General features: G+C 37.7%; 1 protein-coding gene across 8 annotated transcripts in view; it reads left to right on the plus strand.

Annotated features, from left to right (window-relative positions):
• Positions 1–22,010, plus strand: part of CDC14A (cell division cycle 14A) — a 159,722-nt gene that overhangs the window by 83,452 nt on the left and 54,260 nt on the right. For 6 of the 8 annotated variants that reach the window (XM_063104365.1, XM_063104369.1, XM_063104364.1 and 3 more), the window contains 2 exons: positions 1,913–1,975; positions 15,083–15,170. In XM_063104365.1, the coding sequence (XP_062960435.1) occupies positions 1,913–1,975; positions 15,083–15,170 (151 nt within the window). Of the gene's footprint in view, positions 1–1,912; positions 1,976–15,082; positions 15,171–15,908; positions 15,955–22,010 lie in introns of those variants that run through there. The other 2 variants (XM_063104368.1, XM_063104371.1) reach the window with 2 other exon arrangements.

Raw genomic sequence — 22,010 nt, forward strand, 5'->3', positions numbered from 1 at the left:
ATAGCATTTAGAAAATATGCCTGATGGAAAAAAGTGATTTATTTATTGTCACTATTACTATTAGTTTTGTCTTTCCTACCACCTGGTACAGGCCATTTCTTTTATAACATTTATAAAATTCAGAAAGAGTTTACATTGGAATATCCTTGTTATTATGGTAACTGGAAACTTGATTTAGAAATTTATGACATCCTTCCTGATGTAGAGGAAAAGTGTGACTTTGTTCATGAATAAAGTCTTTTGTAAACTTTTCTATCATAAGATGTTGGCATTTACCCAAATATGGATGAGATTTTAGAGGATCCGATAGATTGTTCCACATGTCTTTAAGCAACTGAGACACATTGCGTGGATGTACACCATCTCACATAAGAGGTCATGTGCTGGGGTATTTTTGTGGCAGTGAGTACCCTTCTAAGAATGTATACAAAGTACAGCCACATTTTTGCCTGTTTAGAGAGTATATTTTTCAGATTTTGAGGTATTGACATTGTCATATGCTTAGTTTATGTATTATGTGAATACACAGAGACACAAACACACACTTTAAAAATAAAGAGAAAGAAAGAAAAATGGATCATTCAGAGGATATTTTTCTTGGTTTTCTTTGGAATGGTGTGTGTGGATGAAATAAGTTGCTTTCTTAAAGTTGAAATAATTTAAATAACTTGTTCTGTTTACTCTGTAGGGATTGCCTAAGCCAGTGCTGTCAGAATTTAGCATTTATAACAATCACTTAGGAAGGCATATTAAAGATGCTGATCCTGGGCCCCATCCCTAGAGAATCCGATTTAATAACTCTGGGATGGGGTCTAGGAATCTGTTTTTTAATATAAGTTACCCTAAGTGTTTCTGATGCAGGTGGTCCCTGTTTCACTTTTGAAAAAACAGTGGTCCCTAAACCGTTTTCACAGATCGATGTACTGGAGCTTGGCTTACTAGTTTCTTTTTCTATTTTTAATGACTTGATCATGTAACTTTTAAATGTACTGGTGGTTTTATATTCTACTGTGACCTGTATAGCTTCACGGTTTATAATGTAAGAGACTCTTTGTCCTCCTTAAAATATTAGATCTGAGTAAGCTAGATTTTTTTTTTTTTTTTTTTTTTAAAAGATGACTGGTAAGGGGATCTTAACCCTTGACTTGGTGTTGTCAGCACCACACTCAGCCAGTGAGCGAACCGGCCATCCGTATATGGGATCCGAACCCGGGGCCTTGGTGTTATCAGCACCGCACTCTCCCGAGTGAGCCATGGGCCGGCCCCTCAGTAAGCTAGATTTTAAGATTTCTAAGTCATTAGTTACCAAAAGTAATATGAAGTTACCCTTTGTGTTGTTAAAAATATCAGTTCTTCCTTCTAAATTGTAAGAGCAGTCAAGTACACTTTTAGTCTGTCAGAAACTATCACCACGAAACCAATTCTCCCAAGGTAGAGTTTAGGAATAAGGGCCTATTAAATAAAAATGCCCTTTTTTGATCTCATTGTGATAAAAGGAAAACAAAACCTTCTAAGAATAATTTATTTTTCTTCTTCTATCTGAGAAGCTAATCACTATGATATATTCCGTCATAGTCAGGTACAGTTTCCAACAGATTTTAACCATAAATTTGCTATGTTCCGTTTTATATATATATAGTGAATTTTACATATAAACTAGTGTAAACTAACTCAAGAGGCACCTTTTCTGGGACATATTTCATTATTCTAAGTGTTTAGTTCTACTTCTAAGACAGTCTTAAAGCAAAATTACTAGAATTATAAAATGATTTCTAGATATGCATTAAAAGTCAAAAGTTTCAAGCTTTCTCTTCCAGGTCAGTAAGGATCATTTTGTGAATAGGAGTTCTAGAAGTGACAAGCAGCATTTATCAATTTAGTGTGGAAAAACTAATTCAAATTCTGCTTTTAGGGATTACAACATGGATTTTTTGACTTTGAAACATTTGATGTGGATGAATATGAACACTATGAGGTTTGTACATTTAATTTTTTTGCAGAACATAATTTCATGTTATTTAAATTTTTTGTCTTCCCTCTCACAGTCAGGTTTTCAGAATTGAGTGGCTGCTAAATAAAAGCATTCCACAGTTTTCTATAGCTGTTAGTTTTGTCCTTTCAGCTTTGGTTATTTCCTTTGAACTAGGAGTTACCAAAATTTTAGTTTGGGAAAATGCCATATCTCTATATGTTCTCTTATCAAACCTTTATGGACAACCCCTTTGCACCTTGAGTTTATAAGAAAAAGTAATTTCAAAGTATGGTTTGGTAGTGAAATTATAAGTTACTTTTATTTTAAAATTTTGGTTTTATTTAAAACAAAACTGGATTGGTGCCTTATGATATTTTTGACCATATAAATATTATTTTGAAATATGGATGAATTTACTTAGTTCTAATTGTTGGCTGAATTTTTTCCCCATAGCACCATTACAAAGCTTTCGAATGACTTGCCTGCACAGCTACGCAGGGTTTAGGCGAGGCTATTCAAGCTAGTTTGTGCTATAAAGAGACATGTTCTGAAGAACACTTTCTGAGTAGGATAAGGAGGAGCTAGATAGAAGTAGTTAACTTTTCTTGAAGGATGAGAAGCCTGTAGAACATTCTGTGAAAATGAACTCATTTGTTGGGTTTCTTCAGAGGAGTAGTAAAATTTGTCAGTATCCTTAATAAGACGAGGGCAGCCCTTACATTTTGATTTCCAGTCCAGGGTATGTCTATTTGGATATCCTGCTTACATGGTAAATTGAACATAACTGAAAAGAAACTGGCCATCTTTTACCCAAACACGGTATTCTGCTTTGTTCATCTGTGTTAATGACATCACCATTCTGCTGTTCACCTAGGCTTAAGACTAGAAGCATCTCTTTTTTCCTCCTTAACGTAGTGAGTATTTGAATTCCTGTTGTTGGTGCCACAGGATGTGTTATCTCTCTCCTCTCCTCTCTGCTCCCACTTCCTTCCCTCTGCCTCAGGTCTCACATCTCCCATGGACCACTCTCTAACAGACTGCTGGCTCTTCTCCTCCCAGGCCTTCTTGCATACACCTTACTGAGTGATCTTAAAACAGAGCTTTCATCTTGTTCTTGGCCCAAACTGAAACGAGGATAAACTCCACTGTCCTAGCATTCTTAGCTGTGACGAGCTCCAGACTACCCTCTAGCCTTATCTCCTGTTTCTTCACGGTACACACTGTGTGGTCCAGCCCCTCCGAGCTGCTTATTCACTGTTTCTTGAATGTCTCTGTGCCCTGGCTGAGCTTGCTTTTCCCCAGACCCTCTCTCCTTTAACCTTTCCCCTATGCAGATCAGTTCTCACCTCTGGAGCATTCCCTCCCCTTCAGTTTCGTGTGATGCAATTTGTACCTTCCATTTTTCTTATATCATGGTGATTTATATTTGCATACAGCATTTATTTTCCTTATTAGATTGCATATTCCCTATGGATGAGCTATGACCAAATGGAAAAACACATACCGTGTTCTTGAGTAGAAAGTCTACATCATAAAATTGCTACTTCTCCCAAAATTAATAAAATTAGTGCAATTTATTAAAAATCCCTAAAGACTATTCCTTTTTTTTAAAAAAAGCATACATTGTTTTTTGTGGAATTTTAAGTAGTGGCAAGAGAACTTCTTCTCCCCTCAAAAAACCCCAGAAAATGAGAAATAAAGGGAATATGCACTTATAAGGGAGAAGGTTGGATAACCTGTGGTACATACTTGTATACATCATGGGATGTTACGTAGTTATTTAAAAAATGAATTGAGCTATACTACTTGTCTTGGGATGATTTCTATAATGTATTGTTGAAAAGATACAGAGGAGTACTTAGAATCTTTTTTATAAAACAAACAATAACAAGACACTGCCCATCTCATACATAGATGCATATAGCTGTATTATATGAGGAACAGTGATTTACTTGGAAACTAATGAAGCTTACATTTTAGAGACTCCCCACTTGCATGGGCACCTTTTAAGGTCCTATACTTAATTTTATATTAATAATTTTGTATTCTTAAAGTGGACCCCAAGTTAGGTACGTTTCAGGCCCCCCCAAAACCTGGATCTCTGCCCCATGTATATGAGCATGAAGAAAAATACATGGCCAAACACAAACACATGAAGAAAGCCATTTCAGTTAAAGGAGAGATCAGGGGTGAGGGATAGAGAGGGAGGGGAAGGAACAAACACCACGACAAAGAGAAAAAATAGTGGACATTTTACTTATTCCTTCTTTTCTCTCTCTTTTTTAAAAACTTTAATGGTGATGTTGAGGGTTAGTTGAAAAAGCTACTGAAAAACCTGAAGCAAACAGTACAATTTTATTCTTGCAAACCAACCAAACAACCAACCAACCAACCAAACATTTGGAAAGAATGTGGTCATACCTTCACCTGAATTAACAACCACTACTACCCAGGTAATGAGAGACCAGTCAGTTTTGGTGAACATATGAAAAGTTTTCTGTCATACAACTTCCTTTTTGGGAACGATGTTTCTATTCTATCATAAAGCCTGTAAAATAGAAAACCACAAATACAGGTGTGATTGACAGGGGATAGGCATTTCATAAATGTTTGCTTAACGAATAAGTGAATAAATAAAGGAACTCTTTTCCGACAGTCTGTGAGTCCTTCATTTCCTGTTATAACTTCTCTCACTGTTTGTCCTGCTCTAGTGATGTTGGACATTTGGTGAACTTGTGGAATAGCTGAATTCGTACATCTCATTAGCTCGAACAAAGTCAATATTCCAATGAAGATATTGTAGTTTTTAACATAAAATTTTATTGTTGACAGCAATTTCTGAGAATGTAAGTCTTAGATGATTGGGGGATGTTCAGGATGAAGCTTTTCAAAGGCTCTTCTTTACTAAACTACATTTAATATATAAATGGCTCAAGGACAAGGCTAAATCAGTGAGCCTACATCTCTATGTGAGATTAAAGGGGAATATTATGACACGAATGCTACTTAAAAATGCTGCTAATGACAAGATCAGCAGAATGTGGAAAATGCTTGTAGTATAAAATCTGCAGATAAACTTCCGCTCATTCTGCAAAAGGTTATATCCATCTTCGTCCTGCAATTCAAAGGCTTGAAGCAGTGCTGTCCAACAGAACTCTAATGGGAGTTCTGTATGTATATTTTAAATACAGTCATGTGTCACAGTGCTCTGAGAAATGTGTCATTAGGTAATTTCGTCATTGTGTGAACATCATAGAGTGTATTTATACAAACCTAGATAGTAGGACCTACTATACACCTAGGCTATATGGTAGAGTCATTATAGTCTTATGGGACTACCATTGCATATGCATGCAATCTGTCATTGACTGAAATGTCCTTATATGGAGTGTGACTGTATTCTAGTAGCCACATTTCCAAAAAGAAAAAAAAAAGATGAAATTAATTTTAATAATACATTTTACTTAATGTAATATATCCAAAATATTATTTCAACACGTAAACAATGTAAAAATTATTAATGAGGTATTTTACGTTTTTAAAAAAATTAAGCCTTCAAAACCCAATGTGTAGTTTATATGATGACATATCTTAATTTGGACTAGCCACATTTCAGGTTCACAGTAGCCATATGTAGCTAGAGTACAGATTTTACCAAGACAGGTTTGCCAGTGTATGATCATAGTCCATCAGTGTGACGTGAAGCCTAGGAGAGGCAGAACAGGTTATATCTCCTTGCTTCGCGTGATCTAATTGTTCACATAGTTAATTTCAAGGCCTTGTCATATTTAGAAGGCTTGAAGATATCTTAAGCTCTTACTTTATTTTCATGTGACTTGCAAATGGCCCATTGTATTAAGTATTGATAAACAATACCAGGATTGGCTTCCATCTTGCAAAAGTATCTTTCAAAATGTGGTCTTTCCAGGTCCTTTGCCAAGCTGTTGTGGAACTATTCAGTTCTTCACATTTGCAGTGATCAAATAGATATAATTCTGGCAGATATGCTGTGCAGGTCCAGAAAAGTCACTGTAAGGTGGTGGTTCAAAAGCTTCCTCTAGGAATCAGTGTCAGACATTCGTACTTTTCCATCAGATTTCTTAAGGTATTCTCAAAGAACTTGAGGACAGAGAATGCAGTCACTCCTTTGAAATACATCCATTGATCAGTCCAGAAAAATATAGACCTTTTTCCCTAGGGGAAAATAATTTAAATGAAAGAGATTGAGTATTCCATCAAATTATGTACCTGTAGGTACATGAAGAACTATTTGCTCTTCAGTAGTAAAGTATAGTGGTTAGTGCTGGTGTAGGATAATGTTCTGCTTATAAGACCTTGAAGTAACACCCACATACAGTCTGCCTTCAGTCAACTTTTTGTCTATTTTTTTGTGGGGGATAACTGTCCTTACCAAACAAGGCCTTGCCTAAACACTATTGATCATTAATGACGCTACTCTTAAGCAGTCATTATTCATTAGAGAGAATTTGAAGTTATCTTTATTTTGGTAGTTTAGTTTTCCTGAGGGGCTTTCCACTGTTTATCAGGAAGCTTGCCATTTTTCGTGATGTCCCTAGGCTGGCCATACACAGATGAACTTACAGAAAAACATAGAGAAAATGTTATCCTGTAGTAGTGTTACTGAATTAGGTTCTTGGGTCCCAAAATCATAGAAATGAACAGTGCACCCAGCAGTGAAGCAAGCAACACTTTATTAAAAGAGGAGATAGACTTATGCATGAGGTGGGTAGCTACAGGAAAGCTGTATAGGTAGCTACAGGGAGCTGCTCAGGGTCCTTAGTGAAAGGGGTTAAGAGGTGCAGGCCAGTGTCATCATTCTGCACCTCTGGAGGTGGTCCTTTCTGTTCTTCCTGGTTGCATCATGGGTGCATGCTCAGTTGGGGCTTTGGTCCTCGCACCTTCTCAGTAGGTCCAAGATGGTGGTGGTGTTTATTATCCTCACCGCAGTAGGGTCATTGTAGCAGTCATCTTGAAGCTTTGTGAATGGGGGAACTCCTAACGGGGTCTTAAGGTTAATCTGTAACTTAATTTTTATAATTACAAGAAACAAGCCTTGGGGAAGGGTATTGCGATTCAGTGAATATCTTATCTCAGTTTATTTTATCAGGGCAGGTCTGGGGTAATCATGTGCCCTGGGAGTCTCATGACTGAGGAGTGGAAAAATAGCAAAATATCCTCTGCAGGGAAAATGGAGTCAGTGTGGTTCACAGGCCTAGCCCTATTTTGTCTCAGTAGTACCCTGTTCTTAATTAGGAGTGAGGAAAGACATGTAGAAAAATGGTGCTTCAGTGGCAACATGTAGGGGTGCTTCATCACTGTGGCTTACATTTATCACCCCATACGGAATTTGGCTTATGCAGTTTCAAGGAGCTGCCTTGAATACCCTTTTGGAGGTTAGGTGAAGCTTAAAGTTCACAAACTACTTCAAAATGGCGAAATTACTTTGACTCCCCACCCCACCCCCCAATCATTCCTTTTTTGTGGGGAAAAAAATGCTTTCTATAAAGTAGTTTTGTCAGCATTAGGATATTTTCCAGAATATCAAGCTATTACTTGACCCTGTGCTTTCACACACAGACAAACCTGGGCCACTTCTTTACCTTGACAGAATTAGAGCTGCACTTGGCTCCTGCTTGCCTGATGACAGAGGCACCAGTTACCGCCTACAGAGAGCGGAGTCACTGCGCAGGGCTTCCTTTTGTTTCTCTTATCATGGCATAGAGAGAAAATGATAATATTTGCTCAACCTGCTATGATCATAGCTCACAGCTGTTGGCGACTGGCCTGGGGACTCTGGCTGTCCTGTCTCTGACCAGGCAACTACATTTTGGTCATACTGGTTAGGAAACTTGTTTTAAAGAAACAATGATGTGCACATAAACATTTGTTATGTGAGTCAGGAAGCCACATTACACTCCTTATGGCCTCAACCTTACAGCTTTTCAGTTTGTTTATCAGACAGACACGAAGTGCCTCTTGTGTGCTCAGTATATTTGCTAGTGCCCTCTCCCCCACCTTTCTCCCCCGGGAGGCTGGCTACCTGTCATTTCCTCTCTTTGTGGGTAGGGTTGGAGCCTTTGCTCTTGTCTCCTGATACTACATAATCTATATATTCTACTACCTCATTCTGCAGAAGTTATCATGTTTGACTCTTGCCATGAGCCACTATCTCCATGATTATCAAATTAGTTGTCTAGGCAGAATTTCTCATGGATTCATGAACAGGCAGAATGTGGAGTGTTTTGCTCTTGAGATATTCCAGCAATTCACAGGTCATCATTATTGCTATCTTCACCTAAAGGATGCTCTTTTGGGCAAAGAACATTGATCTTCTAGAAAGTGATTTCATATTATACTATCTACATTACAAGGCAGCCCATCTGGGATCTGCTTGTGAGAAAGCATTGGTCTATTCTGGATGCCTGGGATTGGTCCTTCTTGAATCTCGGGCCTCTTTGATGAAGTTTTCACATTATGGTCAGAGTATATGTTTTAAAAATTAAGTCTGTTTATGTCACTGCCCTGTTTTAAGTCCTTCATGGGCTCCACACTGACTAAAAGTGTGGAGGAAAATACAGCACAAACGTCCTTCTTGACATGGGCTTTTCCTTCCTCTCCATTCTCATCTTTTCCACTCCCTGCTCATACCCAAATCCACGCAGCTTCCCCGATGGCAGCTCTTCTTCATGCTTTTGTGCCTTTGGACATGTTCTTGTTCCTCCTGCCTGAGATCCCTTCTTTCCAGTCCACTGCATTTACATGGCTGACTGTGAAATAATTCTCAGCCTGTGGAAGCTCTTTTAATGGAACATTGCATGGTACCCGTGTACACATCTGTGTCTTGCCTGCACTCTGTGGGTACTTGCGGGCAGGAAGTTAGACTTATTCATCTTTGTTTGAATAAGTAACCTATGTTAACCTGGAAAAACACATTAGTGAAAAGTATCTCCAAATATCTTGAGTTTATTTGGGAATAGAAAATAAGATTATAATCCGGAATGCATACCATGGCAAGCCATAAACGCGTTTGGTGAGGGAAGGGTAATAAGCTAAAGCTTTTATTGGCAAGAAGGAAGAGGTTCATGTAAGCTGATTGGAAACAGAGTTCATTGGTTTGGAGGCTCAGAGTCAGATTTGTCATCACTTCATTGGTTGAGATGCCACGACTGGCAGTTTCTTCTCTGAGCATCTTATCTGAATTAACTGTAGTTCTAAAGAGTGTCTAGTGATAAACTTTGTCACAAACGTGTGTATGTGCAAAGTAAGAGATGTGTGAAGGATGTGAAAGATGGGAAAGGATTTCTCATGGGTTTTAGAAAAGTTTGTAGAAACAGTCCTTATCTCAGACAAACATAATCCATCCCCCCCCCCAACTTCGTACCTTTCCTGGCTGTATTGTCTGGATCTGACAGAAAGTGATTTTGTCAACTTTCACACCTAGTAGCATGGTACGCTCATAGTGGCTGTCATTAAATGTTTGTGGAATGAGAAAGAACTAATGAATAAATGAGTGAATGAATACTAAAAACAAGAGTAAAGTATATTTCAAGATTTTTTTTTCTATATGATCTGTTTTCAGTGGAAAGTGAGTAGGACATGTTAATTAAGAATCCATTTTGATTAGTTAACTCCAGGGTACAAATATTACTATGGTAGGCAACTTCCTGAAATGATGTTTCTTTGTTTTATCACCAGCCAATCTATGCTGTGAGTGAAGTTTTTTTCTTAAATTGGTTATTTGCAACATAGATTGCTGGATATTGTAATCCAAGATCAGGTTTGCATGTAACATTATTTTAGTTTAATATATGACCAGGGATTGTCTCCAAGTTGACTGTGTCATCCTTCATTGCATAAGTAGATTGTCAGACTGACCACGTGGTGCCCTTTAGCATGAACCTTGAGAACTAGCACAGTTTGTTAGGTCTCCCATCTCTCCACAAGCCACCTCAGGTCATCAGCAGGAAGGAGTCGATATTGTTGAACACTGAAGGTATCATGTGTCAGCACTTTGCTTTGGATTTGAATTTGTACAGTAATCTGGATGCTGCTTGGTTTGCCTTCTTTACTTATTCATGAATTCTGGAACTGGAAAAATGGGAATTCCTGCCACTGTAATTGTGAATTCCCACCACAGGCCTGGGATCAAGGAAGCCCCAGAAAGCAGGTATGTGGGCATGTCTTCACCACCTGGAACAATTATGGAGGTGTGCCTCCCACAGTGATTTGACTGTTACAAGAATTACAAACATTCCCCTGAAGCCAGAATTAATTACCCCACTCAAAGGCCACAAGTTTCAGGAAGCAAAATTCCTTTCTGGCCACTGCAACTGCTAAATAGGAGGGACCCAGTGTTTCCACATCTACTGATATGGTATACCCATTGCTGGTTTAAGGAGCATGTTTATTAAGTCCATAAAATGTTTTCAGGTCTACCCTGTCCTAAGTGATTTTTCTTTTTCCTTTTTAAATATTTTTTGGTTTCTATCCTTTCTTTTACCTCCAAACTTCTTAAAAGAGCAATCTTGACTCTGTAACTAATTATGGTCTGGCCTCTACCATCACAACTCTGCTGAAAATGTTCCTGGGAGTTAGCAAAACCAAGTGTCTGGGCTTGGTCTTCTTCCTACTTGATTTCGTCTGTGACTACTCTCTAATTCTGGAAACTTGCTTTCCTTCCTTAACTTGTAAGGTGCTGTCTCTTGCATTTCTCCTTCCATCTCTGCCCATTTTTCTCAGTCTCCCTTGCAAGTCCTTTGTCTTCCGTTTTCCCCCATGTGCGTCCCCCCCCCCCCAGTATACTGCTGTCTTCAGGGCCTCATGATTTCTGGGTATACACACTTTCCAAGACTGAGCACTGGAAAGGCATCTGCAAACATGCCTTGCATTTTTTAAAAAAAATAATTTTTAATTGTACATATCGGTGGGGGCACAGTGTGTTGTTTCAATACACGCATATATGGTACAAGGATTCCCTATCACCTAAACATTTATCTTTTCTTTGTGGTGATTACATTCAAGACCCTCTTTTCTAGCTATTTAGAAATATACAGTGTAATATTATTAGCTATAGTCAGCCTAGAACACCAGAACTTATTCTTGCTATCTACCTGTAACTTTGTACCCTTTAATCCACCTTTTTCCCTCCCCACTCCCCTTCCCATCCCAGCCTCTGGTAACCATTATTCTACTCTGTCCTTCTATGAGAACCACTTTTCTTTCTTTCTTTTTTATATTCCACATATGAGTGAGATCATGCAGTATTTGTCTTTCTGTGCCTGATTTACTTCACTTAACATGATGGTTTCAAGTTCCATCCATGTGGCTGCAAATAATAGGATATCATTTTTTTTTTTTTAAATAGCTGAATACTATTTCATTGCGTTGAATAGTATTCCATTGTGTACATAAACCAGTTCATCCACTGATGGACATTTAGGTTGATTCCATCTCTTGGCTATTGTGAATAGCATGCACTGGATTTTTGCTTCCTGCCTTTATATCAGCTGAGGTGTTCACTGGTCTGGGCTGGTTGGAGCAGTCCCCTGAATGTTTTCTACCCCCAGTGTTCCCCACTCCTTTGCAGCTGTTGCTAGCAGAGGCGAAGCAATCATCCATATGGGACACTCCTCTTTTCCTCCACCACATTGTCTCTTACAAAAGCAAATCTAAATTAATAATCTAGAGTTTATTATTTAATGCCAAATGGAATGGCAACTTAATTTAGACCAAATAATTCAAATATTTACTTTAAGCCCATAAAATGCCAATCTTTATAGCATGTTTGCATTTATGTAATACAACTATACTGTCAACACTATTTTACTGTTTTAGAAATTAGGGAAATATAAAGAAGGTACTTTTAATTGAATTTTAAAAAGACATCGTGGTTCTTTTTTTTTTTTTTTTTGGCAGCTGGCTGGTACAGAAATTGAACCCTGGACCTTGGTGTTATCAGCACCGTGCTCTAAACAACCGAGCTAAATGGCCAGCCAAGACATTGTAGTTGTATCTTCTTCATTTCTAAAATAGTCTTTGTGCCACCATTATACCTTATATATACTTCTCTTATATAGCACATATAAAAATTTAATGCAACTTTCTTTAATGGGTAAAATGGGAGAAGATAACCCTCATAGGGTTGCTGTGAGAATTAAATGAGTTGCATGGAAACAATAGTGCCTAGCACAGAGTCAGTGCTATATGTATGTTTGCTGCTATTATTATTACTATTATTTGTCGTTCTCACTTGACTTCCGACTCCTTAAAAGCATAGAGAGAATGCTTTTTATTATTTTATGTGTGACAACAAATTATGGTTATTGATATATAATAAAGGCTCAGGCAAATGTTGCATTGTGCTTCAAAATGGTTTTCCCATGTTGTCTTAGAAAATACGCCTGTCGGTAAAGTCTTGAAATTATCAATCTCAAGGACTACCCTTTCCATTTTTTTGTATGTTTATTACAATGGCGAAAAGATCAAATATTTTTTAGTGGACTGAAAAATATATTTGTGACCCTTATAACAGAAGTACAGTTGTACTTCTTAGAAGGTGTAAATATTCATGGTTTTAAAAATATATTTTAAATGCACCAGAGAGTTAGCAATTCAAAAGAAAACTGGTGAATCTTTGTTGGACTGAGGAATCCTATAGTAAAGTGAATAATGGCACCTAATTATATTAGTTTCAGGAATTCAAAATTTTATTTTGGGGTTTTCTTATAATGAAGAACATCTGTAGTTTTCCACACAGTATTTGGTAAGTAGTAGGCATTAGATGAGAAGAGGTTAAATTGTATTCTTTCCTCATCCTTGCTTAGATGTTTGTTTATATAATGTTATAGAGTTGGAAAGTACCTTAAGTTCCTGTCTGATCAGATTTCTTTGAAGAGTGTGTGTGTGTGTTTAATTAGAAAAATCAATTTGTGTCATTTAAAATATTCTATTATTGATAAATATTGACATTTCATAATGAAAGAAAGCTCAGACGTTAATTTTGGAAGATTACCAAAGTAAGCTTATGTTATATTAGGTCAGCTGAAAGCTGTAACTTTCTTATTAATTTTTTTCAGATTCAGATGTAAGACATAAATCTCTTAGTTTACTCTATCAACCTTATCCAAACTGCTGAATGTAGCACAATATTATCTAATATTTATCTTTTTTGGGTAGGAAGATTTGCAAACATATTCTTTTGGTTCTGAGAGTGAATATATCTTAGCGAGTCCATTGTTTCTCTCCATGTGATTGATTATGAAAGATTACTGGTTAACCAAATGGATGTCTATAATCCAAATAAACAATATATATCAATATATTTATCTAGCCTGCTTGGTGGTCAATGATGCAGAAGTAGTGAACATAGAAACTTATTTTCTTCTGTTTGTAAAGAATTGGTTTTAGTCTTTTGATGATTAGAACATATCGTTATTCTTGTACTTTTAAATAGTGTGAAAGCTTAATAATTACTAGAGAGGGATATTGGATCATTAATTTGAGACTGTTTTATTTAAACAAGCAAATGCTTAATTGCCAAAAAGCGTTGTGTATTAGGTTTTTAATTGAAATTGTTATAAATAGCTGTGCTTGAGATTTAATTTGGCATATGTACTCATAATACTCATAGTGTCTCTAAGATTATACTTTGGCTTTTATGGAGATATTACGTTTATTACAATTAGATTAATGCACTTCAGACATTTATACGGTGTCATGTAAAGTTTTATTTATAACTTTTTATAGCTGAAAAGAAGCATCTGCATTTTAAAAATGGAAGTTGTACAACCAAGTTTTGATGTTCATAGAAATGGTGATGGGTAATATAAGTAATTAAAGTAGTGGCCCCAGATTTCCTTGATGGTATTATTCCAGTTTACTTAACAAATACTTATTGAGTTCTTATAGTAGAGTGCAGACTCTGTATTTGGCTCAGATTCCTACCATTGGGGTCCTTTCATATAATGGAGAGAGAACCTTTTCTATGAATAGCCATGGACGTGTTGCCTCCCTGCCTCTGAGGATGGGGTGGCAGGGGAGGGGGCGTGGAAAAAGGCATAAGTGAAGAGGTGATTCACATATGATATTTTGTGATGTATTTCACAAATGTCTCCCAATTACCTGTAGAATCTTGGGTATCCTTTAGCCCTGGCCCAGTGTCCTTTGAGTTCTGAGGCATACAGGAACAGAGATGATGGAGTGGTGGGAAGGTGCTTGGCCCCTTTCCTGGTCTTCAAGCCTTTTCTGAGAGTCCCTAGAGTGTGTAGACTAAAGGCTGACAACTAGTGATCAAAGTCAGCCCACAGTATGCTTTATTTATCTTCATGGTCCTAAAAACTTAATTTTAAATGGTCAAACTCTTCAAGGACAGATTTCACATGAAAATACAGTTGGTGGGTTAGCCACATTCAGTCAGTTTTCCTGCAAGGTGACTAATTAGCTAGAGCTGAGGATCATCTGCCTTTATTTATGTCACTTGCCTGTCCCTTGTTTGGGTTTGCAGCTGCTGCAGTAGACTTTGGCTGACTCTGGTTTGTGGCAGATCTTGAGGGTTTAATGAGCCTCCATCCCTCACATCTGCCTCCTGTGGTTTCCCAGTCTACAAATCAGCATTGATAACAGATGTCAACCTATAAAAACAAAAAATTTGGAAGTGTGTTCATCATGAACCGAATATTTCTTGTTTTTCATTGTTAAAGTATGTTTACCATGTTCATATAAGTCCTTATATTTCCCATTTTATCTCACCTCCCTTTATTTATTGTTGGGGCAAGCAATGTTTGTTTTTATTTCATTTCATTGTCGAGTGGCCAGGAGACAAACTTATTTTAAGCAAAGTACTTCCACCTTAAAATTTTCTGCACTTTTTATACAGTCTAGATAGACATTTTCCTAAAGTGGATTGAATTCATAAATGGCATTTTGAGAATCAGATGCATATTTTAATTTTAAGCTATATTATTTTGTCTTCATGTATGTTCAATTAGTCTAGTACTAATAGAGTGAAAGCAGTTTTATTTGTAAGGGTTTCGTAAATTGTATAAGAATTATAAAATATTTTTCTTCTCTTTTCTCACAAAATTCTGCCAGCGAGTTGAAAATGGTGACTTCAACTGGATTGTTCCAGGAAAATTTTTAGCATTTAGTGGACCACATCCTAAAAGCAAAATTGAAAATGGTAGGTTTTTCTTTCCTTTACCACACCAAATTTTATTTTAGTTCTTCTTTTATTAATTTCCTCAGATAATTTCCTTTGGTAATATTCTCCACAGAATATTTATTCATAATTTAAAAAATTGAACAGTAGTACTAGTATGTTAAATATTATACTTCCAGTAGGTGGAGCTATAATCACTGTTTTACAACTAATGAATTTTTAAATTGCGATAAATAGGATGTTCACTTTACCTGCCCCAGTTATTAAAGAAGAATCTGAGAAACAAACTGGTAAGATCAATAAGCAGATTGCTAAATTCTGCCAGTGGTTCTCAGATTTATTTGGTGGTAGAGTGCTGCACATCAGGGTATTCTTTGGGGAACACTGTGCTGAGAAATAGTGATGATGACAGTGATGATGATGTCATTTGTTGAGTACTTAGTATGTGCTAGTTACTAGCTCATCACAGCATTATCTCATTTAATGCTCACACGACTCTGTGAGATGTAGATTCTATTATCTCCATTTTACAGAGGAGGAAGTTGAAGCTTATTTCTAGGTAATTTGCCCAAGGTCACATAGTAATAGGCAGAACTGGTACTTCATTTTAGAGCTGTGCTCCTAAATGTTGCCACTACTACACTGATATATTTAGTTCCATTGTGACAACTAGGAACAATTTTCTAGCTGACAGTAATTAAACTACTTATTTGCAGCATATATATAGCCATGAGCAGACATTTTTAGGGAAAATAATAAAAGCACAGCAAAAAATAGACTTCTTGAATGGAACATGATCAGCCAGGTGAGTTTTCCCATTGGTACTTATTTTCTTCTTTATTTCTTTTATTTTCTTTTGGTGGCTGGATGGCATGTGGATTTGAATCCTTAACCCTGGTGTTACAACACCGCACTCTAACCAACTGAGCTAACTGGCCAGCCCTAATACTTATTTTCTACTGAATCATTTTTACTTTCATCTGTTAACATTCCCTAAAAGACAAGAAATGATAGACATCAAAGGATAAAGAATAATTTATAGGAGAAGTACATAAAATTGAAAAAAATATTATCCATGAACATAATAGCTCCACTTTTGCTTTCTTTCTGGTCATAGAGATGGACACGAGTCCTCTGCGGGAACCTGATTTGAAACCCCTGGTCTAGATTTATTCTTCTTTCATCATCATCATCAGCAATTATTTTTTCTACAATCTACTTTCTTGTATAATGTTATTCATGCATGTAGATTTGATTATTTGTTTGACTTTCCACAAACATGCACATCATCTCATACCTGTAGCATATCTAACGAGAATCAAGGATAGGCAGTTGAGGTTTAAAGGGTTAAGCTAACAAACAGGGGACCTCTGTGGTGAAGCCAGAATTAGGTCTTCTCATTCATGAGTTTGTTAATGAACCGTTTTTTGCTCTAGACATTGATTAGTTAACCTCTGCAATGTTGGGTCATTAGGAGAAACATACTGAGTACCTGAGGAAACTGCTTATTGATAGTTGGTCTTTCAAGACAGGATTGTACCTTCTGTGCAAAATTATCTGACTCGGGCCCAGGGAATCTTAGTAGGTGTATTGTTTCCGTAGTGGCTTTGTTGTTGGGTATTTGTTTGGCAAAGTTGAAAGAATTTTACCATTTGGGAATCATGTGTTTTACCGAGTTTTCTTAAAGAGTTGATGAGAGGTATAAAAGTCACTTAAAATATTTTTATATAGGTAATACATGCTTATTTTTTAAAAAGAGAGAAAAATGCAGATAAACTAGTAAAAAGAACATAAAAGTGATCTATAATTCTACCCGTTTATTAGTTTTAATAGTTGGTGGTGGGATTACTGGCTATTTTTATTTCTTCCATCTGCTTCTCTGTAGTTTTTACTTGCTCACATTTTAACTCCCTCAATGTATATACGATGGTATTTCAAAAAGTTCGTAGAAAAATGGAATTAAAAGATAATATGAATCTTTCCATGAATTTTTTGAAGACCCCTCATAAACATCGTGTGTATATACATATACATTATAAAAGTATTTTTTTTACAAAAATGGAATAATAATATAATTATTATCTTATAGCCAACTTTTTTTTCACTTAGCACATCACAGACTTCTTTCCATGGCAGTAAATGTAGAAACACGTTATCATTTTCCGTGACTCATTATATATTATTTCACTATATGACTGTGCCATAATTTTGTTAATTTATTTTTGAGTGAGATTTAAGTTGTTCACAGTTTTTCACTTTTTAAAAGTTGCTGTGGTTGGCATATATATTCATACATCTTTTTGCAGTTCTAGTCTCTTCTCTAAATTCTTATAAGTAGAATCACTAGGTTAAAGGATATATATATATAATTTGTGTAATAATTCTTCATTGCCAAAACTCTGAATAGTTTTTTTGGTCCCGTATTGCAATATGGAGAAAGAATTATAGCCACCAGTTACTTATATGCCAAGGGTGGTGCTAAGCCTCTTGTACACACGTCGTCTATTTAATGGTGAGAACCACCCTCTTGAGTAGGTGGAAGTTGTTTTATGGAAGAGAAGATGGAGATATAGAGGAGTTACCTAACTTACCCAGGTTTCTACAGCCAGTAAGTGGCAGCGTGTGGATTCAGACATAGGTCTTTTGATTCCAAATTCTGTTTTCTTTTTTATCACACAGGATGTGCTCACTATAGAAAATTAAAGCAGTATAGATGAAGGGTAAACTCTAAAAAATTGTATAATCAAGAAATAGTCACTGGTAAGATATTGCTCTCTATACATCTTTTTTTTTCTATGTATATATTGTGCTGTCTCAGATGAGGAAAAAAGGTCTGAAAGTGCTGCTTGCCTAATACTTTTTAGCTTTTATAATGCCTAGAACAATTTCGTTGAAAGATGACATTGGTAAAATACTGATATTTTACTGGAATTCCCATTTAAAAATCTGATATTCACTAGAAGCTTCACCGTGGGTTTTTTTTTTTTTTTGGTGGCTGGCCCGTAAGGGGAACTGAACCCTTTGACCTTGGTGTTACAAGGCCGTGCTGTAACCAGCTGAGCTAACCAACCCACCTTGTGTTTTTTTTTTTTTTGTAAAGGGCTTTAACTTTGTAAATAGTTTTTGAACTTTGAATTTTGTGATGAAATTAATAAACGATTCAATTATAGTGAAGTCTTGATACATTCCTTTTTTTCCCCCCCTTGAATTAAGAAAGCCTGTGTTTCATCAGGAAACGTATTTTAGGGGTTTGTTAGTAGAAAAGCTGAGATTTTTAAGGAACTAACAGTGAAACAGCTGTTGCTAGGATGTAGCAAAAGGAAGCCCTGAAATCTTGGGATCTGGGCAGAATCACTGTAAGAGTCTTAAGTGTGTGTCTGTGTCAACAGAGAACAACTAGGAGTTTCTTTCAGCCATCTTGATTAATGCTGTTTTGACAGTGGGGAAGAGAAGAGCTCTACATTTTTGTTAAACAATTTTGAATTGATAAATGAATATAAAAGCAGTAACATGAAAGAGATATTTTGGATTTCAAACTTCCAAAAAATATCTCTAAGTGGCAATGTTATTCTCACCTCTGTTTACACACACATACACAGAGAGAGAGAGAGAGAGAGAGAGAGAGAGAGAGAGAGAGAGAGAAAGAGAAAGATAACTTTGTATGACTGCTCATTTAGTGGTAGAAGCTTTGTGTAAAGAGCCTGGGCAGGTTGAAGCCTGGCTCCATCCCTTAGCAGCTGTGTGAACTTCAGTGCGCTCCACAACTTCTCCGAGCATCAGTTTTCTAGTATACCACACAGGGGAAATATGATGCCCATTGAAGGCATCTAGTGAGGATCGGAGATATATTGTAAGTGCCATGCACAGTGTTGGGCATACAATAGGCTTTTATTGGATAGCAGACATTATGATTACATTTTTATCGTTAACAAGCCTAATCAACATATTTTATGTCTTCCTGCATCTGCCTACCCATTTTGCAGTTTTTACTTTTAATAAGATTGGGTCTGCTAGTCATTTAATTCTGCTGTTCTTCAGTGTCCTAACTTTAAAATGAGGACCTGAGAAGTGGAAGAGATGAATTTTAAAATCTCTTTTAGCTCTGAAATTGTGTCTCTGTGTTTGGTCAGCTCAACCCTGGGGCTCTGCTTTGCTTCACTGATGCTGGGCCACCATCTAGTGGCCACATGGAGTAAGGGTGGGATGAATGATCCATCAGGTCTGGGTGGGCTGGAGAACTCCCCCGGAGCCTTGCACATTGCTAAAACCCGCCCCTCCCCCTCAAACATCCAAATACATTGATGACACCCACAAACAGTTGTTCAGAGGTCATAGGATATTTTCATTGTTTGTTGGTTGTAGCTAATTTGAAACAGTTGTAAGGATTTTTTCAAACCTGATCACCAGCTCTAGGAAGTACAGCTCCTAATGTTCATATCATGTTCTCTCATTTGGAGGCCTTACGAGTAGAATCAAGTTGAGCCTTTGCCGAGATCAGCCCCAGCACAGGTGTTGGAATCTGCCAGGGTTCAAATGCTGGCCTCTGCCCCTTACTAGTTGTGTGTGCATGGGCCGGTTAACTTTTTTTCAGGTATCAGAAATTGAGTAATTCAGGGTTTAATGAGATAATCCACATGAAGCACTTAGCATAGTGCCTTGCACATAATAAGTGCTCAACTGTTAGGTGTGATTATTGTCATTACTGTTTTTATTTCAGTGTTTTGTTGCTATATTTGGACAGTTCTGTCCAGTGTTCTTTTCTCAAAAGATATGCATTGTTTCTCTTAATAATCTGTTTAGGTATATTAGCTATATGGACAATTTGCTCCTGATGGAAATTCATACATGAAAAGAGAGATTCTTACAGCCTTGGTTGCAGGGGGGAGGGGATGAACACCAAACCAGCCATTAGCACACTGGGTGACAGTGGCCGGCATGGAGGTGCAAGGTATGCCAGGAACCCAGTGGCAGAAGCTCTCATCAGCCTGTCACACCGAGGGAAGGCATCCCAAGTGTTTGTGAGTCCTTCTCCTTCCCATTCCTCACATGATAGAAAAACTTATTTCCTCATGCCACCCATAGTCCTTTCTCCCTTTAGGCTATAATTCTGTTGCTGGGAAATAATTTGAGCAAATAAACCAACCAGAAAAACAGGCTTGATTTTTGCAAGTAGAAAAGCATGTGTTTTCTCTACATGTGAATGCATAAGTTACTGTTTCTGCACTGGAGGTTTTAAATAAGCTCTGTATTACCTGTTTGCTCAAAAGCAGCGGGGCCTGTGAAAATCATATATCTGGGCTATGGAGTAGTTGGGCCTGTTTTCCAGCTCTGGCTCCATCCCTGGTGTGACCCTGGCCAAATGTACCAGTTAGGGCTCTAGGTTACAAGCAGCAGAACCAAGTCTGGTAAATTAAACCAAGAAGGCATTTGTTAGAATATGTTGGGTAGCTCACAGACTTCAAGAGAAGGTAGAGAACTAGGCTTAGAAAATGTGCAGGATTCATGAGAGAGAGCATATCAGCATGGTCCAGGCAGGAAAATGGGAACCACACTAGGTGTTTCAAAGAGAGGGAATTTAATATGAGGAATTTGTTACCAAGGAGACTAAAAAGTAAAAAGGCAACTCAGAAGAAACTGAATATCAGGAGAAAACTTAGTGCCTTTAAGGCTGGCAGGACAGCAGGGACAAAAGCGGAATTACCAGAACCTGGGAGCTCTGAGGAGGAGCCAGATGGCTGGTGCTCTGATCTCTGAAGGGAAGGCCACACAGCAGGTGTTTGGATTTGGGTGCTGAAGAGGGTAACAAACAGGCTGGTGCTGGTGCTTAACACACTAAGCTGGGAGCTCTGGCCACTCCTGTCTCCTGCTGCCACAGTGATGCTGGCAGGAGCACAGGAAGAAGTCCCATCTCCCTCCTCTGGTTGCCTGTTAGTGCCTCCCGTTTTTAAAACTAACAGAATGCCAGCTAGAAAGGTAGTCTGGGAAGTGTAATATACGGACCCCAGCCCCAGCATAACAGAGCAGTAGACACAAGTGCGTTGGCTTGGAGTTGAGAGGAAATAGGAAATGACCAGCATAAGCGGGATCCAAGGCAGTAGGAAATACAACCAAGGACATGGTGAGGAAACTGTCTGGTTCACTCTGTTGGCTGCTGCTGACCATCGTGAATGAATTCCAAATGAGATCCTTTCTCTGACCTGCTCTGCGGTGAAGCACTGAGCCCTGAATGGGTTACAGGTGTAGTAATCAGTGTGCTGAGAAATCAGTCCCCTCACCCCTGCAATGGCCAAAGCCCCTATTAGTCACCTTGGCTGAATGGCCAAGACTAGGTCTGTCGTGAAGCTGATTCTGTAGCTCCCAGGAATACTCCCAGGATGATGGAGCCACTAAAAATAGAAGAGATTTAGAGACTGAGCATCTTTTCACCCCCCCAAAAAGTCCACAAAAAGTTACTGTGTATGCACTTGTGACTTTTACATAGTAGGTGCTTAATAATCACTAATTGCTTTTGTGAGGGATTATACTATAGATTAAAACTATACATGTGGCCAAAAAGGCTTAACTCTAGCTTAAAAGTATTTGTCAAGTGGAGAATAATGCTTGAGGGGGAACAGAATCAATTCTCATTCCAGGTCTACTGTGAGCAGTTGAGCACTTCAGGAATGCTCTTGTTTGGGGGGTGGGAGGACTGTGCTTCCAGGATATGAGTCCTAGAGGTTGAGATTTTGAACCTCCTAGGGTGTTTACAGATATGCAGACTGCTGCTTTTAGGAGCTCAAGGCCACATTTTACTCTCATGAAACACTCCTTCCTCCTAAGCTCTGTTGAGGGGTTTGTGTTTCTGGGTTAAGTCAGATGAAA

This window comes from Cynocephalus volans, chromosome 8, assembly GCF_027409185.1.
Source record: "Cynocephalus volans isolate mCynVol1 chromosome 8, mCynVol1.pri, whole genome shotgun sequence".
Taxonomy (NCBI): Eukaryota; Metazoa; Chordata; class Mammalia; order Dermoptera; family Cynocephalidae; genus Cynocephalus; species Cynocephalus volans.